We start from the raw sequence: 25,552 nt of genomic DNA on the forward strand, positions 1-25,552 counted from the left end.
AGAAGTATAGACAGGGCCTTAAATCCCACTTCCAGCACCCCTAGGATCTGAATTTAAAACAAGCAAGTAAATACTGTGAAATGTACAAAACAAATAGCCCATACAGCACTAACAAGGCCAGGCAAATAAAAATGCTGACTTAAAAAAGTATCAATATGTAAAAACTTAACATTTTAGACAACTGGGAACTGAATTTAATGATAAACTGCAGAAGCAGCTTTTGGATTTAAATGAACACTGTTAGATGACATCATTTGTGTCTTGTCTGTTGTGGCAACAAGAGTCTTGTCTGCTGATCTGACTCCTATCATCTGCAACATCCTTCCATCATATGCCCAGTTGCTCAAGCATCTTACTCTTACTGCAACAGATTCATTCACTGTTGCTGGCATCATGAAGCATTTCTAACACTTGACACTTATCTTCCTGTTCATTCACTACACAGTGTTGGTTCTCCTCTACCCCCACATCTGAAAGACAATCCAGTTTTCTTCCCAGATGATGTAAAAACACAGACAACCAAATCTTTGAGAAGGCTGTACTAAAACCAGATTGAAATGGAAGACTAAAGTCCATCAACTTCAACAACTCAGGATCCTTCACAATCCACATTCCCAGAAAGCATCCCCTCCAAAAGAATGAAAATGGACGTTATCAGTTTTATGAGTGAGTTTTATGGAACAATGCCTCCCTTTGAAGGCTATTGTTAATGAAACTTGACAGCTATTTATGTCGTAGTGATGCTGGCGACAATGTTTTGATTTTTTGGGAAAAACAAGCAAAGTGCTGGCCAAAACTGGCAAAACTTGAACAGGGGATCCTGTGCATAACTGCTACCAGCACGTCTTCTGAAAAGACATTTTCTACTGCGGGAAGGACTTTGCAAGACAGGAGAGCTAGACAATTCTGAGAGATTGTTGATGATTTATTATTCACCCACAGCTTAAAAAATCATAACAGTGTTCATAGGGCATATTTCTCCCCCTCTAGAGCAAACAGAGCAGGTTGTATTTTGTCCCCTTGAACGTTTTAACAGAGTAGATTAGGGTTCCATGGGGTAGCAGAAGTCAGATATTGTTGGGGTTGGAAGGGTAGAGGGTGGCAGAGGTTGTTTCAGTAGCTCGTTACTATTGTTTTCTATCTGTGATTCATAAACAACAGTTCTACAGAATATTTTTCCTTTCTATACTTTAATAAAAAGATTTAAGTATAAAATCGTAAGTGTTTGAGGCTTGTGGAGATGGGAACAGAGCAAGTGGGGATAGGGTCAAACTTTCTCCCCATGTCATTCTCTAATTAGCACCACAGCTGAAAGGGCAGAACTGAGAGATAAAGAAATGTTGAACTAGCCCATCAGTGCTCCTCTCCTCCACAGTTACAGATTAACATTTCAGTCACGCTTCAGCAGGCTAAGAATCTGGCACTATGGTGCATAAATGATCTTTATAAAATACCAAGTGGCACAAAAATATGCACCATGCCATGGAGAGTACCTTGCTGCTGGTTGTGCCCAGGGGTAGAATTTGGGTGGACACATACATGCACAGATTTTGAAATAAGTATATATCTGTATAAAGCACACATCTTCATTCACACCAGTTCAAGCAGGCACATTCTCTGCAAAATATACTAGTATTTTATAAAGACAAGTAAGTGCGTACTTGTGTTTATAAATCATGGTATCCTGTTACAAAATTACTCTCTATATGGAAACATGTTTCCTCTTATTTTGTGGATACATGGCTATTGGGTACATCATTATAGCCAAGTGGCAGGGAGAAGAGTGGAATTCTCGTCTGCAACCCCTTGCTCCAAATCTATTAATTCCAAATAGATTTCTTCTATTTTTTTTTCTTTTAGGAGGGTATAAACACTACTGTTGCACACCTAAAATGTCAAGTGTGCAGGAGTGGATCATGGAGTAAAAGAAAACGGCTGCCCATACCTTCAAGTTCCTTCTCTCTCTTTCTTTGAAGAGTTTTTAAGACCATGTCACATTGATGGCGACGCTGTAAAACACTAACGGATGTTCTCACTCTGTCCAGTTGTGATTCTCTCAGCCTTTCTGGTTAGTTTTTGGCAAGACAGATCTACTGATAACCAACGAGTGAGAGCTTCCTAAGCAACTGGTATGGTGTTTTTTGATTTTTCCCATCTCAGTGCTCTTTCTGCCATATTGCTGCCACCAGGAACCTGAACTTTGCCTCGCCTCTTTTCTTCTTTGATCTTTCCATCTTTCTCTGAGCCCTCACCTCTTTCCTCCATTGCCATATTTTATCATAAGAACATAAGAATTGCCATTCTGTGACAGACCAAATGTCTATCAAGCCCAGCATCTGCTTCCAATAGTTGCCAATCTAGGTCACTATTACATGGCAAGGTCGTAAAGTATAGGTCCAGAGATAAGCAGAGGCTTCTCCAAGTCCACCTGGGTAATAATGGTTTATTGACCTTTCCTCTGGGAACCTGTTTAAACTAGCTATATTAATGGCTTTCATCACATCCTCTGGTAACAAAATACAGAGCTTAATTGTGCACTGAAAAAACATTCTGATTTGTTTTAAGGATATAGGCAAATAAAAATGAATTACAACAGGGGTATATATTTAGGGTGGGGGGTATAAAATTAGGGATTTGACACTGATTTTCAGCATGAGATGTTCAAGGGATCTGGACTGGGGCTGTCGAAATAGGTTACTGGGCTCAATGGACCATTGGTCTGACCCAGCATGGCATTTCTTATGTTCTCATATCCTGTAGCTAGATGGAAATAGACACAATTATAGTCAAGGGGGGCATAACAGGGATAATGCTTGCAGTACTTCTAGAGGTTCCTCTCATCCACAAAAGAAGGGAATCTTTTTGAACATTATTGAGCATTTAGCACTAGCAACTCTGATCACAGTATACGAATGTTATCACAGCAACCTGGAAGACCAAACCAAATTTTTCACTGCAGTACATATTTTCACTTAACAGTAGCAGCAACAAAATAAGAACACACTCTCTTCAAAGGCGTGTCCTGGTTTTAAAATTTGCCTCCCTCCTCTGGGCAGCAAATGCTGGTCGCAGTGCTTTCATCCATGGCACAGGATAGCATCATTTCCCCAGGCAGATCCCTGAAAGCAGGTTCAGTTTTCTTTCTAAGAAACATCTGGCACTTACAACAGGAGGGCCATAAAATGTTTTGTCCAGTTTTCTACTTTAAAAAGCCATGAGGACATCACGTTCCTGTATGCTAGTATAAAAGGACCTCCCAAAGATGAAGGAATGCAGGCCTGGTTTGATCTTTTCAGCTAAAGCCATTACTATACTCAGATCGCCCTCTGCTGCCAAGTCGAGGTCAGTCTTTAAGCTTCGGAGGGATTTAAAAGGTTTTTCTCCTTTTTGCCTGTTTTAAAAATAAATTAAAAACAAAACATGTATAGGTGTAAATGGTAATGAACATCCACTCACAGACTACTTAAAATAAAATTACTTACGTTTCATCCTCAATATATTTAATCAGTGTTAATGCTTTTCTATGAAGGATCAACAGAAACTGTGCAAGGAAAGTGCTCCTGAAAGATAAGCCAGGTTTCAGATGAAAGACCTGCCAAAACAATCAAGAGAATGTGAAATAAAGCCTGAGGCTGCACGCAATACACTTTCACAAGAGTAGCACAGATATTAAGAGATATGTACCAATACAAGTGATGGATAACAAAGTCCCCTTTACATGTACTACTCTGGAGGGGGTGATATTTTAGTCTTTCATGGCTTGATTTTATAAAAGGCCACCTATGTCGAAAATGATCTCTTTATAAATGACGACCCAACAAATGTTACAATCCAATCTATTACTCAGGAACTTACATGCAATACCATAACGTATTTTCTCTACCATGTATGTACGCACCTTAATGCAGTACCACTTTAACCCTATGTCGAATAAGATCTCTCTATAATTGATGACATAAGTTACAGTCCAATCCATCACTCAGGAACCTATATGCAATACCATAATGTATTCTTTTACCATGTATATACGCACTTGAATGAAATATCATTTGTAATTATGTTAACCGGAAATGGCAATCGCCACTACGGCAAATGTAAGCCACATTGAGCCTGCAAAGTGGTGGGAAAATGTGGGATACAAATGCTACAAATAAATAACTAAATAAATAAATAAATGTGAGAAGTATAAAAACGTGCTCAATTTCAGCCTATTTTATAAAGGCAACATGGGTCTTTATAAAACAGGGACCCAGAACCAGACCCTTTAGCAATGCAAATACTGACACATGCATTTAAATTTGCTCTAGAGCAGCTGTAACATATGTGAGAGTTTTATAAAATATGCAAAGGGAGAAACGGGACTTACAACTACATCCTGGGAATGCCTACACGCAATTCTTGTGTGTATTTTTTATGCACTTATACATCCATGCAATTTTATAAAAGCTCTTTTCTGCATATAAAATCTTTATAAAATGTCCCCCATCAAGTCATTTTGGTTGCCTTACGGTAGCAGTACAGCAATAGCAAACTAGATTCTTCTAAATATATACTTGTCTGATTTTCTTAGCACGGTTGCTTTCTCTTTTGGTCTTATTCTTCGCTTGGATTATTGCAATTTACTTCTCACTGGTCTTCCGCTCAGTCATCTCTCTCCTCTCCAGTCTGTCCAAAATTCTGCAGCACGGCTTATTCTCCGCCAAAATCGTTTTACCCACACTAGCCCACTCCTCAAGTCACTTCACTGGCTCCCTGTCCGCTTCCGCGTACAGTTCAAACTTCTCTTACTGACCTTTAAATGCATCCATTCTGCAGCCCCCCATTACCTCTCCACTCTCCCTACATTCCTCCCCGTGACCTCCGCTCGCTGGACAAATCTCTCTTGTCGTCCCCCTTCTCCTCCACTGCTAACTCCAGGCTTCATTCCTTTTCTCTTGCGGCACCTTATGCCTGGAATAAACTTCCTGAGCCTGTATGTCTAGCTGCATCTCTACCTGTTTTCAAATCTATGCTGAAAACCCACCTTTTCACTGCTGCTTTTGGCTCCTAGCCACTAATCATTTGCCTCCCCCCTTGTTCCTTCTCACCCAGTACTTCCCTCGCCCTTAATTGTCTTGTCTGTATTATTTTAGATTGTAAGCTCTATTTAGCAGGGACACTTGTCTGTGTCAGGTGTTCAGCGCTGCATGCGTCTGGTAGCTCTATACAAATGCTAATAATAATAATAATAATTCTGAGATCTCTCTGCTTTTTAACCTCCAAAACAAATTTACACACTTAAAACATTTTTGGAACAAAGGATTCCATTAAGATCATTCATGTTTCCTTCCCTGCCTCCATGCTTCAGATGTGTATATACAGTAGTGCCTATGCTTGAGGTGTGTCAGCATGACAGAGCATTATAGTAGTCTAGATGTGTCAGAACCAACCCCACAGTTAAATAGAGTAGGAACAGAATGAATTAACTTCAGTTAAAAAAAAAAAAGCATTTCCGTATCATCGAGTTAACATGTAGATGGAATGTGAGCTCTAAATCCAACAGGATACCTAAGATCATAAGTGAGTCTACAAGAGGTATCTAAATACTGTTAATTGCAAAGGTACATGGTAGTTGCATAGATTCCTTATTGTTGGAGAAAATCATACCCTTTGACTTATCTGGATTCAGCTTTAGTTTATGAAGCAAAAACTAGCTGACTATTGTATTTAGCTTTTCTCTGATAGAGTGTATATTATGTGGGGCTGAGGGATCGAAGATTTCAGTAACTGGATATCATTCGCATAAAGAAAAGGTGTGAAGTCAAGTGATTATATCAAAGTAACACACCCTGAAAACAAGTGGTACCAAAATGGATTCCTGAGGCACTCCACACATACTACTACTTATCATTTCTACAGTGCTACTAAACATACATAGCGCAGAGCTCACAACCTAATCAAGACAAACAGGACAAATAAGAGGATAAATGAATTACTTAAGGTGGGAATGATAAAACAGACATGGGTACTGAACAAGTGATAGGAGTTAAAAGCAGTCTCAAAAAGGAAGGCTGTATTGCTCAGATCGAGTATTCTTTCAACGGACTCAAAATTTCCTGTCAGATATAAGAGGAAGGCAAGAAGGTGTTCATGCACAGTGCAAAGCTCCCCCAAGTTTGTTGTAAATAAGTTGGACAAACTTCCCGTGCAGGCTCTGATAACATCATCCCATATGAAAGATTATAATATCCTGCTTGTACTTGGAGAAGACGACCAGATGGTAAAAATTCCAACCAATGTTGCTCGATGCACCAATTCTGGTACAGTGCACATCCATGCAGAAGATTAAGGAACCTATAAAGCCAACTGAAAAAAACTAACACATGTTTCTCTAAGGGGAAGAGGAGCAAAACCCCAGTAATCCCAAAGAGAAAAACACTTAAATGTACTCATGAATTTCATGGAAAGAAGACATCCACTGGGTTCTGTGCAAAAGTTGGCCCCATGAAAAGATGCAGATGCAGGAAGCATCACACTTGTGTAGTGCACAGTACTAGAACTTTCCAAGCTTTATTTACATTTCTCTGGTCCAGGTTTCACTAGATGTCATTGTCCATGTGTTAAGGCTGCTTCTCATGTTTGTCTGTGGACAAAATTACCAACATACAAATTTGCAGCTATTCATTCCCATATTTTGGGGTTCTATGGCTTGACTGACTGCCATATACCACACCTTGTGCCAAATACTATACATTGTGAAAGTTCTCTGTTTCTCAATTTTAACGTGTTATGCTTTGGAATCTAAATTTAATGTAAAAAAAAGCGACATGTTTTTCCTCCTCTTCCAGCTCCAGGGGCATCTGGAAAAGCAATGTCTCCCATTTTATGTCGGTGGGAGATGTGCATTCTCTTGTAAACAAACAAGTCACTGCAATGTAATGGATGGTTTAAGGTGCAGTACCTGATCCAAGAAGGATTTCACCAGTGTGTCTCTGTGCAAGACATCCTGAAAAATGTTCCTGTGAAGAGAGGAAGGAAAGAGCCACATGAGTTGGGTTTGGTGAGAAAAACACCATGATCTGTCAGTAAGTCACAAAAACTGTTTCTGACTTAGACGCTGGGTCAGATGAAGTAGGCATAACAAATTTCTGTTACATGTCTGGAACAGTGAACAGAAATTTCCAAGGAAGCAGCAGGACAAAAATAAAGCTTTATTAAAGTTGAGGAAGGCACAGGAACACAATGGTTAAATGGAAACAATAAACCTCTAACAAGCAGTGGCATAGCTATGGGGGCCCCCTCAAATTGGGCCCCCAGTTTGGCTGGCAGGGGTCCCTGACCCCAACCCCCGCCAGCTGAAGCGTTTATCTGTCCCGTGCTGGTTTCGCACTTGCCTCCTCTCCTGTTTCCAGTCGCACCGTGCATGCTCTTGTTTTAATGAAACTGAGCATGCTCGTGCATGCTTAGTTTCATCAAAACAAGTGTGCAATGCAGTGATCTACAAAACTTAGAACTGTCGAAGAACTGGCAGTCAAGCTTTAATAAGAAGTGATGAATCTGAGTGCAGAAATCCAAAGGAGCTATAGTTAATAGGAGGGAGAGGACAAGGTGATACTAAGAATCTCAAGAACAGAAAACAGTCTAACAAGGTGGTGGTCAAAGCTAGAATGCTAGGCTGCACAAAGAATCAGGAGAAACAAAGTTGCAAGCAGACATCAGAAGCAAATGTGGGCACTAGAGGCCTTTAGAGCTGGACTAGCGCCCGTGTTTGCCTGCGCCCAAGGATCAGAGCTGGCCAACGTATGTAACAATGCACTTGCCGGTTCTGAACACTAATTGCATGCAAATGAGAATCTCCCACATTCCTCCTTTATGATCAGCAGGTAGCACGCCAAACAAGGGTGCTGCTCCCATGCAAACCCTATGCCAGATTGGAGTAGGCATTAGGGTTTGCCAGCAAGGGAGGAATGGGGGAGACCAGCAGAAGAGGTTTGCGAGGTCAGTAGGATTTTCTCCCGAACCTGACAAACCTAAGACCTCCCCCCTACAAAACACTAAAAAGACCATGGTGGTCCAGTGGGACCATCAGCCCTCCTCACCGGCACTCCCCCCGCGGTCCACCTCATAGTTGGAAGAGGGAGGGACTAGCGCTTCCTCCCTCCTCTGCAGGTGCCTCCTCAAAATGGTGATGTCCTGCCCTGTGCAAGTGCGCATCCTGGGATGTGCTGGGCAGGGCTTAACCCTTATATGGAAGCCCCGTCCAGCATATCCCAGGTTGCACTAGGCAGGGCAGGATGCTGCCATTTTGAGGAGGTGCTCACAAAGGATGAAGGGAGTGCTAGTCCTTCCCTCCTCCAACTACGAGGTAGGCCTCGGGGGATGGGGGGTTTCAGTAAGGAAGGCTAGCAGTCCCACCAGGGTTTCTTCAATGTTATGGGTGGGGGTCTTTTTAGTGTTTGGGGGGTGGTGGACCTCCAGGCCTTGCATTTGAGGGGTGTGGGGTGTGCTTAGGTATGACAGATCCAGGAGAAAATCCCGGACCTGTCAAGCCTCTCCTGATGTTTGACAGGTCCTGGCTTTTTTTTGACGATCCAGACCTCTCAAACAACTTCTGTGGAAGGACTGTGCCTTGGGTGCATGCCAAGGCACAATCCTCCTGTAGAAGTACCCCTATGATCAGAGTAAATAGCACGCACAAATTTGCATGCTACCAGCTTTGATCACAGGGGTGTTATTGCCCCGTGCTGTTCTGGAGCTAATTTTAGAGCGGGTTTTTGATCATCTGCACATTGGTGATAATGTATAGGTCATTGGTGAGGCCTCCATTGGATTACTGTATTCCGTTTTGGAGGCTGTATCTCACTAAGGATTTAAATTATCTATATCAATTGTTGATTCCAATGTTTTACACACTCATCTCTATATACATAAAACTTAAAAAATACACTTTATTAAACAAATATATACTACTAACAATACAATTGTCCTCTCAAAACCATTTAAATAACCTACTCTCATTAAGCACTCTGGGTATCATCTGTGGATACTATGATGAAAATCATAAAAGGTTTTCTCAACCTTACCCAAGGGTGACAATAATATAACCCAGGTTAAAAATTCACAGAATACAAAACACACCGCAGAATCTGAAAAGCTGAAATTGATGTAAATCTAACAATAAATCTGAACAGACTACTCAAAGAAGTTGATATGTTCCTTCCAATCACACTGATTGGTCTGACGAAAACTCCTTAATAACCATGGTTCACATATAGACCTTATCCACGCCAATAAAGCTTGATCAATGAGTCTGATATTTTATTGAAAATCATATATTTGATAAACAGATACCAACGGTGAAATCTTTTAGGTACCTAGGAGTCATTATTGACTCAGCTTTATCGTTTAGTGAGCAAATATCAGAAACAGTCAAGAAATCATTTTACCATCTGCGAAAATTGCGCTCTATTAGAAACTCTATTGATAAAACTTCACTATGTACCTTAACACATGCATATATTAATGGATTATTGTAATATCGTCTATGCAGGTCTTACTAAGATTAATGTAAAACGGTTACAGACGATACAGAATACTGCAGCTCGTATTATTTGCATAGCGTCAAAATATGATAGGATTACACCTCTTTTATACCATCTTCACTGGCTCCCAGTTAAAGCCAGAATAAAATTTAAGGTTCTTACTCTGGCTTTTAAAGCCCTACATTTACTGACTCCTCAATATTTAGCCAACGTTATTTTGCCATAGTCACCTACACGAACACTTCGATCACTTACCGATAACAGACTAATAATTCCACCACAAAAGAATAGATGGGAATCTACTAGAAATTCAGCTTTTTTCTTTCTAGCTCCCTCTCTCTGGAATTGTCTTCCTAAAACTATTAGATTGGAAGAATCGTATGTTAAGTTTCGCAAACTTCTAAAAACACATCTATTTCAGAATACATTTGAAAGTAATCTGGGATGAAAAAGGGGAACATGGGCAGAATGAATATGTAGTAACAAATCTTATGTTTGCTATATAAACTTGTTATGAATGGATTGTCTACTGATGTTTTTACTTTTTAGAATGGATGTTTTTAGCTTGCTGTGCTTTCCTGTCAAATTAATGGAGTTCTTATATGTTATTTTAAATTTTGTTATTTTTACTGTTTAAGATGTAAACCGTTCTGGTTTGTGTATGCAATAAGAAACAGTATAGAAAATAAATAAACGATAAACGATATATAAATATTCCAATTAACCATTCAAACCTTGAGTACAAATTGTTTGGTGATTACAAAAATCATATTCTGAGCATCTCTTGGCTCTGCATATGAACTAGCATCTGATGAACATACAGATAGCACATACTCCAAGAGCAACCATGGAATATAATCGCTTGGTCGCTACATGGATCATGTTTCACCTGGCTTCTTCAGAAGACCGAATACTAATACAAACAAAAAACATAATTGCTATATACACCTCTCCATAATATACTAACAGTAGTTAAAAAATAAAACTAAATTCCTACCGTCTACCATAGCAGGGTGAAGAGTCTTTCGACTCCTCAGCAATGGCGTCTTCAGCTCTAAAGACGCTCACACATTCGTAAAGAGTAACTTACTTCTAGATATATCCAACTCATAATAGTAGGCGGGATTAGAAACAATTACACTGTTAGCAACAACGACCAATCCACCTCTTTGTTGAGCATACTGGGTTCTACGGTGTTCCACTGAAAGATTAACTTCTGCTCTTTCAAGCACAATTTTTTTGCAATATCCCCACCTCGATTTGATTTTAACTGCATGAGTACTGCAAACTGTAACTCACTCATAGAATGCCCTCTATCCAACCAATAAGATACCAAAGGAGCTTCGACTTTCTGCAGCTGTATATTGCTCAAGTGCTGTGCCATTCAAAATTTGACCTTACGAGTGGTTTCCCCAATATACCAGAGATTACAGGGGCATTTCACCACATATACTACACCCTTGGATTCACAGGTGCTTTTCAAATAAATTTTTTTTTAAATGAGACACTTAAATTCTCGTAGTATTCAAAGAGTGCTTACAATACACACAATAACCGTACTCCTTATGCCCCCCCCCGACCCAAATTCCCATCCTGTAATTTACAATGTAATAATTAATCTAAATTAGGGCCTCTTGTAAAATGCAAATTGCGGGGGCAGCACTGGCCAGTGGTGTATAATCGATTGCTAAACAGCCCTAACCTGATTGTAATATAGAAGTATGCAAGTGATTCTAGAATCTTTATCAGAAGTGGCAGAGTGAAATAACCACTGTCTGTGGACATTGTTAACTCTTTTCATAGCCCTTTCTCACCACTCGCTTAGGATATCCCCTAGCCACAAATCTATCTGACATGTGAATCGCTTGATGTCTATACTGCTGATCCTCTGTGCAAAGGCGTTTCAAACAAATACTGTCCAATAGGGATACTAGGTTTAAAGAGGCTGAAGAGGCCTAGAGGAATGAAACCAAAATGGTACAGGGTCACCACCAAGAGACATATAAGAAGAGACCTGAAGACTTAAATATGTATACCCTAGGGGAGAGATACAAACGTTTAAATATTTAGAAGTTATTAATGGGCAAATGAAGCTAAGAGGGATGTAGAGGAGTAGTTAGGTGGAGAACCCCACCCAGGGGCCTACCAGAGCCTAAGTTTCCTGTTCAAGAAATTAAGTTAAGAGAAGGAGAAATAGCAGTACAGCAGCAGCCATCTAATTATTCAGCTGTCGCTTGGAGCCATAAGGAGCAGAGACAAGCTTTTCCCACCGGTATTAACTATTCAGAGAGGTCCACAGCTGTTCTTTTGATGGACAGAGTGCCCTAAGGAAGAAGGTCTAGTAACAGGGAGACTGGAGCTTAAACTTTAGTCACAGAAGAGCAGTGCTTTTTTTGTGTCGGTACGGTGTACTGGCATTTTTTTTTCCCCCTTCCTCGCTCATTTTCCGAGGCTACAGCTGCTTTTCCAATGAGGGAGCAGCAGCGCCGTGGGCACAGCAAGGAGTAGCAGGAACGGGGCTGTACTGCCAGAACACGTGCTGTTGTCTCTGCTGATCCCCTGCCCAAGAACAGGAAGTTGATGTCAGAAAGGCAGGGAATCGGCAGAGCCAACAGCGCGTGTCTGAACATTGTGGCCTCGCAACTTTTACTTCTTGATTTTCCCGCTGCCGCTGCTGGTTGGGAGAAGCTGGAGCGGCCCTAGCACAGTTGCTGGATCAGGTGAGAGGAGGCAGGGGGAGAAATACTGAATCAGGTGGAGAGGGGACAAGGGGAGAAATACTGGATGGGGAGGAGAGGAGAGGAGACAAAAGGAGAAATACTGGATGAGGAGAGGACAAGAGGGGAAATACTGGATGAGGAGAGATGGGGCAAGGGGAAAATGGTGATGGGGAGAGAAGAGGAAAGGAGAGAGATGCTGGATGGAGAGAGAACAACGGGGAGAAATACTGGATGGGGAGAGAGGGAACAAGGGGAGAAATACTGGACAGGGGGAGAAATGCTGATGGAGAGAAAAGGGGCAAGGAGAGAGATGCTGGATGGAGACAGAGAGAGAGAGAGATCAAGGGGAGAAATGTTGGAAGACTAGATAGTAAGAAAGAACTAAATGTGGATAAAGGCAGGAAATAAAATCGAAGAAAGCTGAAAGGAAAAGGAGGAGAGAAAAATGACAAACAGGAAATCCTGGCAATAGAGTTAAGAGAAGACAAGGAAAGTAGAAATCAGAGACTAGGACCAACACAAATGAAAATAAGTACATGGCCAGACAACAAAGGTAGAAAAAAAGAATTGTATTTTTATTTTAAGATAAGTAGTGTGGTAGCTGTACTAATATTTTTTTATTTTATTTGTAGTTGTTAATTTGTAATGTAGTGAATAGAATATTTGAAATTTATGTCTGCTATTTTTATAGCAAGAGGAAAATAGTTGTGTTTTTCTGGTGTTATCCTGCATGCCAGAGTGTGGTATTTGGGGGTTTCAGGTGATTTTTGTCTACATATTTTGTTTGTTTATGATCAATCTTAAGGGTTCTTTTGTTGGGCCTAGGGACTTGTATACTATTTTCAATGATACATTTTTAAATGCTCTATGGCTGGTTAAATGGGTGTGGCTACTGTAGGGATAGAGCCATAGATAGTGACCCTGCTCTTAAGGTTGGCACTGTATGAATACCAACACCTTTTTGCTACAAAAAAAAAACCGTACTGCAGAAGAGCAAAGGTCAAAACTACCCTGTCCTAGTGGGGGAAGGGATTGAAAGCTGAAAGCAGTGGAACCAGTTGAGTGCTAACTTCCTTACAGTATCTGGGGATAATTCAGTCATCAAAGGGCTTATCCTTAACCTGTTCACAAGGCAAGCTTATTTATTTGTTACATTTGTATCCCACATTTTCTCACTTATTTGCAGGCTCAATGTTCGCCAAGTCCGGTAGAGAAACAAATACAAGGTGATGTTATGGCACTCAGGTAACACAATTACCATCAAAAGAAGAACAGACTACAAACACTATTGGGATAACAGCACGGTAACCCTGTCGCCACTCAAACAAGAGGGAGAGAGAGATACTAGGGGCTCAACAATCCATCCAATGTTACCACACCATCCAAGATAGAATGCAGAATACTTAAGAGACTTTGATTTATCATCATAAGGAACTTGTAATTATTCATCTCTGCTATTGCTAAAGATTATGAAAAATGCTGGATCCAGAAGTGAGTGAAGTAATATCAAGGAGACCTTTCAATGTTCCTTTAATGAAGTGTTATGATCAACAGTGTGAGTAAAATCTAAACAAATAAACGTGACTATTTTACCCTAATCCTATGGCTAGTTTGCTTTTCACTTTTTCTTTTTTAAATTATTCTTCTTATGGCTGTACAAGCTTGTTAAATACTGGAGTGTGCATTAAAGGAACATTTTATCTTAAAGACAGCCTGGCTGCCAGTACTCTTTTTTTTTTGTTGTTGTTGTTGTTGCTATTTACTATCGTGAGCTCACTAATTGGAGAGGCACCCTTTACAGCAGAGTGAATTTGGTCACAGACACTATAACCTGATTATGTACCCATCCTAAGGGGTAGTTTATGGGTCAATTTTCAAAGCCATTTAAGAGGGCAGATGACATTCCTGTCTGCTTAAACTGTACTCAGTGGGCCGGCTTTTAACTAGGCAGTGCTGCTGAACATCAGCACTAACCGGCCATCTTAAATCTGGGCAGGAGACGGGTGTTAAGGGGTGGAGTTGGTCAGGAGCTGGCAGTTATGGTGGTATCTGTGATATTCAGTGCTGATGCCTGCATAGCTAAGCATGCAGACAGGACTGCACAAATGCACAAAAGGCAGTTCTTACCTTGTCTGCCTAGTTATATGGATGCTAGCACCGAATACTGGCTAGCACTCACTCACATAGCTTCCAGGTACCAGCCTATAGACCTCAGTGTGCTCCTCGTCCCTCTCTCAAATCCCTAAAACAGAGAAGTATCCTCCCCAAACCAATCACAACCATCCCCCTCACTAGAGAAGCATCCCCCAAACTGATCTAATCCCTATCTCGACCCCCTCCCCTCAGCATCCCAATAGGCTCCTTCCACGGCCTACCCATAGGCATCATTACAGGGATGCAAGAGGGTGCAAATGACCCCCCCCCCCCAAAAAAAAAAAAAAAATCTTCATTACACCCCAGTGAAAGCCACACGTGAAAGCCCCAAGTCCCCAGACCAACCTGAATGGTTCAAGTAGGTCCGGGGCTTTCCCCAATTTGTGAGAAGGGGGCTTTGGTGTGTGGTTGGGCAGCAGTGATCCTCCAATCGCTGCTTCCCGTGCTGGCTCCGCAGTTCTAAATGGTAGCCATGAACTCTTGCGAGGCTACTGTGAGAGGTCGCAATCGCCATTTAGGTTCTTGTAGCTGGCTCAGGCAGCAGTAACTGGGGATCGCTGCTGCCCGAGGAAGAGAGGTGCTGCATTGGGGCAATGAAGGAGAGGGGGAAATGCAGCACATGACTAGAAGGGAAGGGAAGGGAAGGGGAGGGGAAATGCAGAACATGAATGGAAGGGAAAGGAGGGAAATGCAGCACATGAATGGAAATGTGGAGGGGAGAAGAAATGGTCAGGTAGCTAAGTGGGGGAAGGGGGATCTCTGGTTGGAGATAGGTTGGATCCTGTTCTGGTGGAGTGGGAAGACCACAACATATCTTCCTTATGCGGGTCCCAGCTGATATTCATCCATAACCCTCGTAAGTGTCTTATATGGGTCCCAGCAGAATATTGGCTGGGATCCACTTAAAAGTTAAGGGCCAGCACATGTCCGGCATGGTCCCAGATGTTCACTGCCAGTGCCCAGCACTGCATATCTAGGGCTAATTTTGCTGGCCATAGTCAGTGCTTAAATAAACACTTGACTGCAGCCAGCTGAATATCAGTGAGCTGGCGTTTATATGCAACATTCCAATTCCTGATGTGAGTTAATTTTGGAGACTTAGATGAAGAATCTTTATTTTTAATTAAATCTGATATGCAGGTCAATATTAGAGCAAGGATCACTTCAGATTCAAAAAGTACATAACAGGTTCAACAATATAACCCAGAAGCTCCCTATCCGTTTTCGCATCCTGTTCAAACTTCTTCTACTAACCTATAAATGTACTCACTCTGCTGCTCCCCAGTATCTCTCCACACTCGTCCTTCCCTACACCCCTTCCCGTGCACTCCGCTCCATGGATAAATCCTTCTTATCTGTTCCTTTCTCCACTACTGCCAACTCCAGACTTCGCGCCTTCTGTCTCGCTGCACCCTACGCCTGGAATAAACTTCCTGAGGCCCTACGTCTTGCCCCATCCTTGGCCACCTTTAAATCTAGACTGAAAGCCCACCTCTTTAACATTGCTTTTGACTCGTAACCACTTGTAACCACTCGCCTCCACCTACCCTCCTCTCTTCCTTCCTGTACACATTAATTGATTTGATTACTTTATTTTTTGTCTATTAGATTGTAAGCTCTTTGAGCAGGGACTGTCTTTCTTCTATGTTTGTGCAGCGCTGCGTACGCCTTGTAGCGCTATAGAAATGCTAAATAGCAGTAGTAGTAGATGACTCAAAACTTTATCTGCCTGATAACAATGCCCATAGCTACATATCACAAAGCCATGCTTAATTGGCAAAAATAAAAAGTATGTGGACTCCCTTGCACAGTTCTCTCTTTTTATGGGGTATGAGTGTTCAGGATGAAAGATGTGGGGTGCATGGGGGGGTTTACCGGGAAAGGTGGGGGTGAAGAGGAGAATCTAACTTGAAAAGAGACTTTTTAAATAAACTGAATTTCCTAAATGACCCAGTTTTCTCTTCTTCACAAACTTCTCATGCCTTTTCTTCTAGCCAGCTATATCTTCCCTTTCTAAGCAACACCTTCTTTCTGGTACAGCTGTAACAAGCATGGGCTTCTAACAGGAACAGCACTTACAGGTCAGGTGTGAAGCTTTCATCTGTGTGGATGATAGAATCTAGGGCCATCTCCTCATCCGACGTAGCCCGCCAGAGTGCTGCCAGCTCTGACCTCATATAACGCCTCTGGTTGTAGGTGTGCTCATGGCAGGGTGGCATCTGCTTCACTGTGTTAACATCCACATCTATGTGGGTGGCTGGATATGGTGCATATAATACTTGGCGGAATGGCAGCACAAAGCTCCCAGTAGCATCCTGTAGAGACAAAGTTTATTCTGGTTAATAATTTTCTGACTATTTAAACACACTACAGTGTGATATAAGGTGGCTTTCAAGAAGTGAAGGCAGACCAAATACTTGGTACAAATATACTGAAGCTGACTGAACTAGAGATACCTGTTTCACTTCATTTAATTCAAGCATTAAACTTTTGAACTGCACATTTATCAAGAGTAACAAGAGGGGAAAGGGTATGTATGTGTAAGTTATACATATCTATACTGGCTTTCTTTGTGACTGTGAAAAAATGTTTTGGGACATTATTATTTTTTTTTTGGAGGGGGGGGGGTTTCTTTGCCACCTCACCACATGCAAAAACGTTACTTCCACAGCACTAGAACAGCCTTTCAGTGCTCTGCTACCAGTGTCTTGCTATTAGCTAGAGCCCACCCACTTCAGACTCAGTTCCTTTTATCTTGCTGGAACAGATTTCCTGAGCCAGTACGTCAGGTTCCATCTCTGGCCGTCTTCAAATCTAGGCTAAAAGCTCACCTTTTTGAGGCTGCTTTTAACTTCTAATCTCCCTATTCACTTGTTCATTATCCATGTCTGTTTTATCATTGCCGCCTTAAGCAATTCCCTTAGCCCTTATTTGTCCCGTTTGTCTGTCTTGATTAGATTGTAAGCTCTGTTGAGCAGGGACTGTCTTTTTCAAGTTCAAGTGTACAGCGCTGCGTACTAGCGCAACAGAAATGATAAGCAGTAGCAGTAGTAGCCTCTGCTGCTATTTACAATGGAAATAGATAGGAAAGGCTCAACTCATACAGCAGGGAGTATTAGAGAACTGCAGACATAAGTTTTAAACTCAGAAAAGTGTCGACACACTAGCCATTGTTTTACCTTCCGTAAATTAGAGCAAAAATCTGTTGAACCCTGGAAACAGCTGGACAGATGGCAATCCAAGACTTCTGAAATCTGAGAACATCTCATTGGGCACGCCTAAACATTTAGCCCAAAGCATATATATATATAGTTTGCCAATGCCTTAATCTGACCCTGTCTATAGTAACAGATATTAGTTGGCAGTATACATAGCAATAAGAAAACTGTATGATTCAGTCACTATTTTTTTACAGTAGAATTAACGAAGAAATATAGATCATAATAAATAAGAATGCATCCCATAAGGGATAGAAAATTGTAAATATACAATCCCTGTCCAGAGTGTGCATGTGTGTGTCTATGTGGGTGTATGCTGTGCTTGTGTTGTATTTACGTGTGTGCTGGGAGGGGGAAGAGGGGGATAGTTTGGGAGGATAGAGTAGTTGTGGGGGTTGTAATGTTGCCCAGTGATGCACCACAATACAGCACCACTTGTTTTTTTTTTTTTTTTACATTTGTACCCCGCGCTATCCCACTCACGGCAGGCTCAATGCGGCTTACATGGGGCAATGGAGGGTTAAGTGACTTGCCCAGAGTCACAAGGAGCTGCCTGGGCCGGGAATCGAACTCAGTTCCTCAGTTCTCCAGGACCAAAGTCCACCAACCTAACCACTAGGCCACTCCTCATTGGTTTAGTTTAGTTTATTAATTTACATTCTGCATAATTAACTATGCAGATAACAAAAATTACATACGTAATTATAAACTGATACACTAACACATAAAAACAAAAATTACTTTCAATACAAAATATATACTAAAAACAATTGTCCCAAAAAACTTCTGCTCCTTAATTTATCCCTTCAGGCAGCTGAAAAAATTTCCATCACTTACTCACTTCTGAAAAGCTTCACAAAATAGACAGGTTTTCAACAATTTCTTAAACTGAACTGTATCATTCATTGTTCTAATATGCACAGGCAAGGAATTCCATAGCACTGGCCCCGCAATAGAGAAGGTGATTTGTCTTGTATCTTCAAAATGAATTTTTCTCAAAGTTGGAATAGTCAGTTGACAAGTCCCTGTCGACCTCAGTTGCCTAATTGGCTGGTAAATCTTAAGAATGGTCCCCAAATAAAAATCAGAATCCAATTTTAACACCTTATGAATTAAAAGTAAAATCTTAAATTGAATTCTTTTCTCCACCAGTAACCGATGAAAACTTTTCAATACTACTACTACTTATCATTTCTATAGCGCTACTAGACATACGCAGCGCTGCACACTTGAACATGAAGAGACAGTCCTTGCTCGACAGAACTTACAATATGCTGAAAATGTGAGTGCCAGAAATAAGATGTCCTACTGTGTTTTGGACAATCTGCAGTGCCCTAACACTGGACATAGCCAAAGCTAGATAACCAAACTTTGGACAATCATTTAAAATCCTCTACCAGAATACAACCTTTCAATCTACTTAACATCCTTAATTTAAAAAATGAACTCTGCGCTACTTTCCTAATGAGTGCTCTGAAATTCAGATGAACATCTAAGATAACACCCAAATTATGGACCTCCTGGATCAAATGAACTTCATTCTCACAAAGCTTAACCATATCTGGGATTGGCTCCTCAAAGCGCTCTCCAAAGAGCATAATTTCAGTCTTCTCCACATTTAAGGCCAACTTATTATCTGTTAACCATTTTACTATCTCACCAAAAATTGATTGCATTTGCATCACCACATCTTCTATAGATGTATCAAAAGGAAAGAAGGGTCACGTGATGGTTTGAGCCTCAGCGGACACCTGTTGGCTCGGCTCCTCTCCCCGCACCTCCTAAACCCCAACAAATGATGAACTAAGCCTGCCTTACCATTTTAATTGTCTGATTGGAACTTAACTCCTGTGCAGATTTTTGATACAGTGATTGTGTCTTTCGGGGGCTCTGAGCTGCGAGCTGGGCGGGAGAAAGTTAGTGCTGCTCCAAAACAAATGGCGTCGCCACCAGCGACGGCTCTAGTCTCGGCGCTTCAGGATGATACAGTCCAGGTGTCCATGAGAAATTTATCGCAACTACTAGACGATAAACTTGCTAAACTGCATGCGAGTATGGACAAAATCAAAGACAGTATAGCCGGTCATGCGGTGCGGCTCCAGCACATGGAGGAGCGCATCTCCGCCCAGGAAGATCTTGTGGCCGTGGCGGAGAGCAAACTTAGCGATCTGGAAGATCGAATGTGAATTCTAGTAGATGGAGTGGAAGACCAGGAGAATCGAGGACACAGAAACAATTTACACATTGTTGGTATACCTGAAGCAGTGCCTGAGGATGAGCTGAAAGAGCTAACCGAACAGTGGCTACCCCGCTCTCTGGGCCTACCATCGGAGTTAGGCCAAGTAATTGTTGAACGTGTCCATAGAGTGGGGGTGCGCAGGGAAGATTCTGGAAAGCCGCACCCAGTCATTGCCCGTTTCTTGAACTACGCTGTTAAGGCAAAGCTACTGGAGTTATATAAGGAACAACGTGCGTTAGATTATAAAGGCACTAAAGTGATGCTGTTTCAGGACTTTTCCTTGAGAGTCACAGAGCAGAGGGAACTTCTGGCTCCTTACTGTTCTCAACTATATTCGAGAGGAATTCGGTTTGCATTTCAGTACCCTGCCAGAGTAAGGATCACTCATGAGAATCGCACCTTAAGCTTAACTAAAGTGGAGGAGCTACAAGCATTTCTGACGAAAATACCCTCTGCATAGTGTTGGGTCTGATGCCTCGAACTCGGAGTACATGGACATGACTTGATAACTGGGGCTCAGACTTTGTTTTGCTGGCATTGTCTGGCGATTTGGCGGCAAGGAAGAATGGAAGGCAAGAATGGCATTTGACCTATGGTGAGCCCCATGGATGATGGACGTTGTTAACCCTATGGACACTGTTAACCTTCTGGTTAGTGCTACTTCTCGATAGCTTGGCAAAGGAAGGGGAGCTAGTGAATTGCTGATGGAAGCGTGGTCCTGCTTGAGTGGTGCAGTGGGGGAACATCGCGGGATACTCGGGGAGAGGAAGGATCGCCCCACTTGGCAGTATGGGCTGCTGAACTGAGTTTGATGCTTATTATGCTCCCTTATGTTTCTAGAAAGTTCCTTTATGTGTGGATTGTTTGACATGATGGGTTAATGTTCTGATTGATCTGGTCGGGGGGGGGGGCGTTTAAATATTGGGTATACCTGTGAAGGGCTGGGGTTTGAGACGGCAGGTGGAAATTAGATTGGGGTAGTATGAATGGTGGAGACGGATTGAGTGTAGTATGGGCAATAGCACACAGCGAGGGGAGGGGGGTGGGGAGAGACTGGGGAGGGGAGGACGGAAGGAGATGGAGTGGATGTGGGGCGCTTTGCATGTGGATGGGGGGTGCATAAGGGAGACCGATACAGAAGGGTTGAGGAGGCTGGCTGTCATTTGGTTTGATAATATTCAGCAAGAACTGCTTGTAAAATGGCGACCGCATGTCAATTACGCTGGGAGCGGTTTACCTGGGACGCAACTCCTGGAGGTTGTGCATCTAATTTGCTATGACATGAGAAACGTGAGTGAGTGCTGGGATGGGTAGCGTACGAGTGGCCTCTCTGAATGTAGACGGCATTCACTCACTGATTAAGCGCAAAAAAATGTTAGCTTATAGTAAACATCTGCGAGTAGATATTTTGATGGTACAGGAAACACATCTTACCTCCCCAGAACATGTTAAGTTGAAACAAAACTGAGTGGGGGAGATAGCTTTTTCCTCCTACAATAATAGGCAAAGGGGGGGGGGGGGGGTGGCCATCCTTATCAACAAAACTTTAGATTGCACCAGACATGAGATTGTTCAAGACCCAGAGGGTAAATTTGTTGTGTGGCTGGGAATGCTTCAGGGTCAAAGGGTGGCGTTCGCCCCAAATGTTTATTCTCCAAGGTTTTTTTTCTTTACTGCTGGCAGGATTGGTACGTTTCAAGATTATCAGCTGGTTATTAGGGGGGGGGGGGGCTTTAACATTACTGCGGATCCACTGATTGACTGCAACCCCCCCCCCCCCAAGGAGAGGCCCAAGGAAATGGAAACTAAGGGGGGTAAATTTCTTGCAGAAAGAACTAGGCCTGGTAAACACATGGCGAGTGCTCCACCCAGATCATAGGGAATACACTTTTTACTCTCACGTTCATAAGGTTCAGTCGCGACTGGACTATATACCGATGTCCTCTTCACTGTTATCTGCAGTATCTGCAGTTGAAATTGAAGCGGGAGCTATATCAGATCATAGTATGGTGTGGGTGGATGTAAGATTCCTAAGGGGAAGGAAAGCAGCGGGGGTGGTGTATGAATCCCATGCTCTATTTAGACCCGGAGTTTTGGGCATATTTGGTAGAGGAATGGGGGCACTATCTTGGGGATAACAACACTAGGGTCACAGACCCGGTCACCTATTGGGAAGCAGGGAAGGCAGTGATGAGAGGCAAGATTATTGAATATACAGCTTGTAAAAGAAGGGATGGGGAACTTCTTGCCCTCCTTCCGTTTACATTAGACTAGGGCCGCGGTTAATAAGGGGGAGGGGGGAGCCAGAGAAACATTCTTGGAGCTCAAAGGACAGATTAACAAGATTTTGAGCCAACAGGCTGCACGAGACATACAATTATACAAACACAAACTTCACAGATGGGGAAACAAAGCGGGGAGGCTGCTGGCTACCTTAGTACGAAATAGACCGGCGAAGCAGATAATTACAAGTATTAGGGCCCTATCTGGAAAATTGCTGACCAAGGAGGAGGAGATTCAGGCAGCATTTGTAGATTTTTATAATAGATTTATATACGATTCGGGCACATGTGACCAGAGGAAAAGGGAGGCTTTTTCCTCAGGATTGCAACTCCCTCAACTTTCACAAACACAATTAGATACCCTAAATGCACCATTAAAAAACTTAAACTAGCAAAAGCACCAGGCCCGGATGGGCTAGGGCCCGAATATTACAAACTCCTGGGGGGTTCACGTTGTAGGGCCTTTCCAGGATGTGTGTCAGGCGCTCTGTACCCCGGGTCAAAGTGTGGGAAAGATGACGCATGCCTCCATAATAGTTCTACCTAAACCTGGTAGAGAAAAGGAGAAATTAGGATCCTACAGGCCAATTTCTCTCCTAAACCAAGATACCACGATTTTTGCTAGTGCCATTGTTTGCAGGTTGGGCCGGGTGCTTCCTTCTCTGATACACCCAGACCAGTCAGGCTTTGTGCCAGGTAGATATGCCTCTGCTAACATTATACGGGCTCTTAGTGTCATCCATGCCAAGGGAAGGCACCCGGTGGATGCTATCCTGGCCAGCTTAGACACAGAAAAGGCGTTTGACAAAATAATATGGGACCATCTATTCTGGGTCCTCCCACAATTTGGTATATTTGGGGAGTTTTTGCAGGGAATACAGGCATTATACAATAAACCTTCGGCACAAATCTTAGTAAATGGGGAATTGACATCATAATTTGCATTGGAGAGAGGTACGCGCCAAGTCTGCCCTCTGTTCCCTATGCTGTTTGTTATGGCTTTGGAACCCCTGGCTAGTAAAATCAGACAATCTGGGGAGCTACAGGGCATTGTAGTTCGCGGGGTGTGAATATAAAATCAATCTTTTTGCAGATGACATGCTACTTTACTTGGGACAGGCGTCTAGGGGGGTCCCAGCAGTAATTGACCTTATTCAAACATTTGGGACTTTTCAGGACTAAAAATCAACTTTGAGACGTCCGAAGCCATGACATTTGTCATCTAACTGCAAAGTTTTGCAATGGCCGGAATTCCCCTTAACTTGGGCAATGGGTTCTTTAAAATATTTAGGAGTGTATCTTCACCTGGATGCCACTCTTATGTATAAGAAAAATATCAGTGAAAAACTGGAAGCAATTTGAGCCTTATGTGCTCGATGGAGGGACTATCAATTCTAGGCCGGATAGTTCTGGTCAAAATGGTTCTTTTACCAAAAATTTTGTACCCCCCTGCAGATGATGCCCCTTTGGATAACTAGCTCGGAGCAAGGTCAATTTAGGGGAATAATCTCCTCTTTCATTTGGGGGGGGGGCGCGTAGGGCACGCAAAGGGTACCTTAAACTTACACGTGATAGAACTGAGGGTGGAGTTAACTTACCCGACTTAAGACTCTACAATGTGGCAGCACTCATGAGGTGGCTTCATGAGCTACACACGGAGGTTTTCGTTTTCGCCCCACCTCAGGTGTGGGAAAATGCTGCTGCCCCTTTTCTGTTTTTAATATTGTGCATGTACGGGGGTCAAAGCTGCCGCTGTCACCTCTTTTGCAGCCACTCAAAATGGGATGACGTTGTGGAGGGGACGGATAGGGGGTGCAAGGGGCCTGTCTCCATTCTTGGAGCTTCAAAAGAATCTAAGCTTCCCAGCAGGAATGGAAACCTCCTGCTTTTAGGGGTGGGCTAGTAGAGGTTGCAGGTATGTGGGTCAGGTGGTGGCTGCAGGGGGAGGTCACTGCTCATCTTTCAAGCTTTGTCAGGAATCGTGGAGCCTCCATCAGTTTTTTATTTTCCTACCTACAGCTTAGGCACTCTCTCTACGAAATTCTGATAAGCAGTTTCCTTCATTTAACCCTTTGGACATGGTGTTTATGCAGATGCCACATGAACATAACAGGCTCTCTATGTGGTATAAGGTGGGCAGGAGCTGGAAAACGTCTCCTTCTTTTGCTAAGTTGGCTGGATATTGGAGCTCTGTATTGGGGAAGGAGGTGACACTAAGGGAGTTATCCCGATGATTTGTGCTGGCCTTGAAGGTAACTCCCAATGTGGGGTTGCATGAAATACAGCTTAAAATATTGCATAACGCATACCTCACTAGATGTAGAGGCAAAACAATGGGACTGTGGGATTCTGAGGAATGTAATAAATGTTCAGGGAGTAAGGGAACTATTGTACATCATTTCCTGGAGTGTAATACTTTGCAGGTGTTTTGGCGTGGAGTGCTTGCCATGTTGGAGGGGGTTGTGGGGGCTTCCCTGGAGTGGTCCTATGGGATCCTACTTTTGGGGTCGGACTCGGAACTAGCAGCACAGGGAATGTCCCCTTTTCAATGTAAGTTTATTCTCCAAGCTCTAGTTTTGGCTAAAAAAGTTATACTGCAGCATTGGGTGGACAGGACACCTCCTCCCCTTGCCAAATGGTATGCCAGCATGACACAGATGGTGGAATGGGAGAGAGGTAGTGTCTTCAACCCTGCCAGGGGACTTTCCCATCCTAGTAGCCAACTCTGGCAGAGATGTCAAGAGCAGTTGTCACAATTACATGATAAGTAGAGGTCAGATGCGATAAACTGAGTGATGGCCTAGCCTCAGGGGGAAAAGGGAGAGGGGGTTTTAGTGGGGGGGGGGGACTGGCGGGTTGGGGTTTCCTTTTTCTTTGGTGGGGTTCATATGGGGCTTTTGGTTTAGAGAAAACACAAGAAGGGGCATGTGTTATGAGCGCTCAAGTGTTTATTGCCATTGGTTTTTATATGCACAAATAATTTTACTGATTCGGTTATGAGGGGAGGTAGCATGCTGCTGTACTATATTTAAGGAAATGTTATGTTCATTGGTAATTTCCATGCTTGAGATGTATCCTCTCTGATGTGAAATATGTTCTTGTTTTGTCAATAAAAATATTAAAAAAAAGAAAAAAGAACTGAATATCATCTGCATATATTCTATAGTGAATACTGAGTACACTCATTAGATGACCAAGTGGTATAAGATAAATATTAAATAAGACTGGGGGGAGAGAGATGAACCCTGCGGTACCCCTGTCACAAAATCCTTTTTTTTTTTTTTTTTTTTTTTACTGAAAACTGATCCCACATTCACACCTCTAAATTTTTGGTTGGTCAAGAATGAAACAAACCAAGCGAGGACACTTCCTTTAATAACACAGACTCCAATTTTATTGATCAAAATATAATTCACTG

The 25,552-nt window shown here is 42.5% G+C and overlaps 1 protein-coding gene across 1 annotated transcript in view; it reads right to left on the minus strand.

Annotated features, from left to right (window-relative positions):
* Nucleotides 1-939: 939 nt before the first annotated feature.
* Nucleotides 940-25,552, minus strand: part of C9orf72 (C9orf72-SMCR8 complex subunit) — an 86,800-nt gene continuing 62,187 nt past the window's right edge. The window contains exons 7-10 of the mRNA XM_030194183.1: nucleotides 16,475-16,710; nucleotides 6,941-6,998; nucleotides 3,483-3,592; nucleotides 940-3,391 (exon numbers count right to left, since the gene is read on the minus strand). Of these exons, the coding sequence (XP_030050043.1) occupies nucleotides 3,205-3,391; nucleotides 3,483-3,592; nucleotides 6,941-6,998; nucleotides 16,475-16,710 (591 nt within the window). The 3' untranslated portion in view covers nucleotides 940-3,204. The remainder of the gene's footprint in view (nucleotides 3,392-3,482; nucleotides 3,593-6,940; nucleotides 6,999-16,474; nucleotides 16,711-25,552) is intronic.

The sequence above is a fragment of the Microcaecilia unicolor genome, chromosome 2, assembly GCF_901765095.1.
Source record: "Microcaecilia unicolor chromosome 2, aMicUni1.1, whole genome shotgun sequence".
In the NCBI taxonomy this organism is placed as follows: Eukaryota; Metazoa; Chordata; class Amphibia; order Gymnophiona; family Siphonopidae; genus Microcaecilia; species Microcaecilia unicolor.